This window comes from Nerophis ophidion, linkage group LG21, assembly GCF_033978795.1.
Source record: "Nerophis ophidion isolate RoL-2023_Sa linkage group LG21, RoL_Noph_v1.0, whole genome shotgun sequence".
NCBI classification, from domain to species: domain Eukaryota; kingdom Metazoa; phylum Chordata; class Actinopteri; order Syngnathiformes; family Syngnathidae; genus Nerophis; species Nerophis ophidion.
Window position 1 is genome coordinate 31743333 of NC_084631.1, and position 5000 is coordinate 31748332.

Consider the following 5000-nt stretch of genomic DNA (forward strand, 5'->3'; position numbering starts at 1 on the left):
CCAATCATCTCTCCTTCCCTTTTGGTTATTGTTGTTCCTTTCGCCTCAAAGTTTGCATGTGCATCTCCCGCAGCCAACCGGCCGTGATCAACTCCAAGATCCTGACGGTGACCATCCGACCCGAGCTGCAGCCCAGGGATCCGGTGGTGGTGGTGGAGCTCGCCACGCTTTTCAACGTAAGGGAAATCTCTTTATTTGACTCCCCAATTTGAAATGTCGTCAACGTTTATTACATTTTTTTTTGTCAACAACTCAGGCCGAAAACCGCTTTCTGACTTGCCTTTTTTTTTTTTTTTATTCATATGAATACTCCCCGCCGCTGTGTTTGCTGAGCGGAGAAAATGCTGCATGCTATAAAGCGCCAGCGTGTACAGCCTGAATAAATGCAGACCTTTTTGACTTGCTTATATTGCCCGGCCTCTCGGCGACTATTGACTTTATATTGCATGGAAGTGTGTTATTATAAACGACTCAGGCTGAGGCCTCAGAGGGCCGCCAACCTCCAGTGACAGGCTTCGATGCCGAGGAGTGCGGAAATAATACCACATGCTAACAATTAGCACGTGCAGAATCCCTAATGTCCTCCGATAAGCACGCAAAATGGCGCGTTTTCCTCTACAAAACCCAAAACCAGTGAAGTTGGCACATTGTGTAAATAGGAGGATGGATAGGTCTTTATTGTCATTGCACAAGTATATACAAAGCCCGCTTCAATATGACTTGGGAAATTGTGTTAGCTGTAAATATAAACGGAATGCAATGATTTGCAAATCATAATCAACCCATATTCAGTTGAATATGCTACAAAGACAACATATTTGATGTTCAAACTGATAAACTTTTTTTTTTTTTGCAAATAATCATTAACTTTAGAATTTGATGCCAGCAACACGTGACAAAGAAGTTGGGAAAGGTGGCGATAAATACTGATAAAGTTGAGGAATGCTCATCCAACACTTATTTGGAACATCCCACAGGTGTGCAGGCTAATTGGGAACAGGTGGGTGCCATGATTGGGTAAAAAGCAGCTTGCATGAAATGCTAAGTAATTCACAAACAAGGATGGGGTGAGGGTCACCACTTTGTTATCAAATTGTCGAACAGTTTTAGAACAACATTTCTCAACGAGCTATTGCAAGGAATTTAGGGATTTTACCATCCACGGTACGTAAAATCATCAAAAGGTTCAGGGAATCTGGAGAAATCACTGCACGTAGGCGATGATATTAGGGACCTTTGATCCCTCAGGCGGTACTGCATCAAAAATGAACATCAGTGTGTAAAGGATATCACTACATGGGCTCAGGAACACTTCATAAAACCACTGTCAGTGACTACAGTGTGTTGCTACATCTGTAAGTGCGAGTTAAAACTCTACTATGCAAAGCAAAACCCATTTATCTACAACAGCCAGAAACCCCGCCGGGTTCGCTGGGCCTGAGCTCATCTAAGATGGACTGATGCAAAGTGGAAAAGTGTTCCGTGGTCTGACGAGTCCACATTTCAAATTATATTTGGAAACTGTGGACGTGGTGTCCTTTGGAACAAAGAGGAAAATAACCATCCGGATTGTTATAGGCGCAAAGTTCAAAAGCCAGCATGTGTGATGGTATGGGGGTGCATTAGTGCTCAAGGCATGGGTAACTTACACATCTGTGAAGGCACCATTAATGTTGAATGGTTCATACAGGTTTTGGAGCAACATATGTTGTCATCCTAGCAACGTTATCATGGACGCCCCTGTTTATTTCAGCCTGACAATGCCAAGCCACGTGTTACAACAGCGTGGGTTCGTAGTAAAAGAGTGTGGGTACTTTCCTGGCCCGCCTGCAGTCCAGACTTGTCTCCCATCGAAAATGTGTGGCGCATTATGAAGCGTAAAATACGACAACGTAGACCCCGGACTGTTGAACGACTGAAGCGCCACATAAAACAAGAATGGGAAAGAATTCTACTTTCAAAGCTTCAACAATTAGTTTCCTCAGTTCCCAAACGTTTATTGAGTGTTGTTAAAAGAAAAGGTGATGTAACACAGTGGTGAACATGCCCTTTCCCAACTACTTTGGCACGTGTTGCAGCCATGAAATTGTAAGTTCATTTTTGTTTATGAGTTTGAACATCAGATATCTTGTGTTTGTAGTGCATTCAATTGAATATGGGTTGAAAAGGTTTTGCAAATCATTGTATTCCGTTTATATTTACATCCAACACATAGGGAAACATGGTTTTTACAACAAAACTTTGTTTTCAACACGAACCTGTCCAAGATTAGACAAAAAAACTGTGTACAGGTTTTCGTAAAAGATGGTGAAAAAGGTAAAACGCTGGGGAAGAATGAGTGAAAGAATACAATCTAGAATGGGCTCATAAGGGGGCCCAGTCTGGAGTGGGAAAAAACCTCCGTAGCAAAAGCACATATACATATTACAACGTACATCTCGAGATATCTAGCAACAGAGGCAAGGGAAGTGCGGGGTCATGGTGGCGGGCTGCAGCTCTCAGGCGTTGCCCATCCTTCCATCACCCTCATGGGATTCGCGTCTAGGTTGTTGGATTGGGGGTGGGGTGTATGTGTGTGTGGCGTGTATTTTTGTGGATGCATGTGTGTGTGTGTGTGTAAGCCTGCAGTGTGTCTCTGTTCCGCGGTCTTGATGTCTTGCAGCCGATAAGTCCAAAGTCAACAACAACAGGTGTGTGTCCATGAGAGACAAGAAGGGCGTTTGTTGTGTCTTAGGATAGGATAGGTCTTTATTGTCATTGCACAAGTACAACAAAACTTTGTTTTCAGCACAAACCCGTCCAAAAAAACAGTGTACAGGGTTACAGAACAGGAACGCTTCCATAAAAGATGGGAAAAAGATAAACGTTGGTTGAAGGATGAGTTAAAAAAATATAATCCAGACTGGGCCCCCTTAGGAGCCCAGTCTGGATTGTATTTTTTACAATTTTTCCTAAGGGGGCCCAGTCTGGAGTGGGAAAAAACCTCCATAGCAAAGGACATATACACATTACAACGTACATCTGGAGATATTTATCAACAGTGGGGAGGGAGTGAGGGGGCCATGTTGGCGGGCCGCAGCTCTCAGGCGTTGCCCATCCTTCCATCACCTCTATTGGATTTGCGTCGAGGGCGTTGGGTTGGGGGTGGGGTATATGTGTGTGTGGCGTATATTTTTGTGGATGCATGTTTGTGTCTAAGCCTGCAGTGTGTCTCTGTTCCATGGCCTTGATGTCTTGCAGCCGATATGTCCAAAGTCAACAACAACAACAGGTGTGTGTCCATGAGAGATAAGAAGGGAGTTCGTTGTCTTCGCTGCACTGTCCTTCGGGATAGGATAGGATAGGTCTTTATTGTCATTGCACAAATACAACAAAATAGTTTTCAGCACAAACCCATTCAAGATTAGACAAACAAACAGTGTACAGGATTGCAGAACAGGAACGCTCATGGGTCGCCACGAGGCGCCCCGTAAAAGATGGGGAAAAAGGTAAACCGCTGGGGGAGGACGAGTAAAAAAATACAATCCAGACTGGGCCCCCTTAAGAGCCCAGTCTGGAGTGGGAAAAAAACCTCTGTAGCAAAGCACATATACATATTGCAACATGCATCTCGAGATATTTAGCAACAGAGGGAGGGGAGTACGGGGTGATGGTGGTAGGCCGCAGCTCTCAGGCGCTAACCATCCTTTCATCAGCCCTATGGGATTTGCGTCTAGGATGTTGGATTGGGGGGCGTGGGGTATGAATGTGTGTGGCATATATTTTTGTGGATGCATGTGTGTGTGTGTGTGTGTGTGTGTGTGTAAGTACCCTTCCTTAGTTTTGGGGGGCAAAACCTCCCAAGGATGCTTGGTGATGAATGTGTTAAAGACAAGCGTGATCCTGGGCTCTTCACCTTGGCCAGAAGTAGAAGCTGCCAGCTGCCGTGAGAGCAGTCGCCCCAGGCTGCGGTCTCCAAGGCCAGGTCGTGTCCTCTCCTAAAAGGTGATCTTAGACCGTTCCCGTCAAAGCCCAACGTGCATTTGGAAATGTTCAGCGAGAAGCGGCAGGTCGGAATCACGTGCGTCCCCAGGGTGGCCCCCGACCAACCTCCCATCCTTCATCCTGCCTCCCCCAGCTAACTCCAGGTTTCAAAATAAAAATCCTCTAAATGGAAAACCCCAACCTGCGTTTTCCCAGCACTTCTCAGTCCTTCTGGGGGATTTTGGCCTGGGGTCACTGAATTTACAGCAGCTTTTTCGTAAAGTAGGGTCAAAAGTTGCTATTTTTGTCTGCAAAAGTCCCGTACATGTGACATCAAACCATGGAGGCAAAGTGGAAATGTTTATAAAACAATCTTGCTTCATACTTCCTCCTAACAATCCTTTAATTTCCCTCATTTGTGACAAAAGCAGATATGTCCTTATATGGTCATAATTTACCCAACGTCCTTTGTGCGAGTCCGCTTCTTTTTCCTCTATCCTCTCGTTTTGGGGCGTACTGGCCCATAGATGCGTATGCATCCTCCACTGTTGTCATCTCTAATACAAAGCAGCGTATAGTCCCAATTTATGTCGGTAAAAACGCTATGGAAGTGCGAAACAACATGGGCCCGCGGGGAGAAGAGGCTGTCAAAGTGGAGGCACGTTGTGGACGTCGCTTCCTAGCAGTTCCACTGAAGACACGGCACAAGAGTCCAGCATGCAGGTTTAACACAGTTTTTAATGATAATATTTTTCAGTAATGGGGATTCTCTCCCAGAACATGACTTTTCAGTCTGTATCCTCCTCCCTCCTCTGCTCCCATCCGCTTACTGTTAAAGACAACAGATGATTAGATGAACACGCACCACCTGTGAAATCTAATCACCAGTCAGCTGTGTCTCGCCGTCAGCACATGCCCCGATGGTGCTCGTCTTCAGTGCCATGGACAGCGGCGGTGACTTTTCCTCCTCCAAGCAGCCCCCACCACACACGTACATAGCACGGTCAGAAAGTGACTTCAAGACAGTCTTCAAAACA

At 45.5% G+C, this 5000-nt stretch overlaps 1 protein-coding gene across 18 annotated transcripts in view; it reads left to right on the forward strand.

The window, feature by feature from the left end:
- The window catches only part of adgrb2 (adhesion G protein-coupled receptor B2), a 1085043-nt gene that overhangs the window by 779229 nt on the left and 300814 nt on the right, over window positions 1-5000 (forward strand). For all 18 annotated transcript variants that reach the window (XM_061882474.1, XM_061882487.1, XM_061882489.1 and 15 more), the window contains one exon: window positions 74-176. In XM_061882474.1, the coding sequence (XP_061738458.1) occupies window positions 74-176 (103 nt within the window). The remainder of the gene's footprint in view (window positions 1-73; window positions 177-5000) is intronic.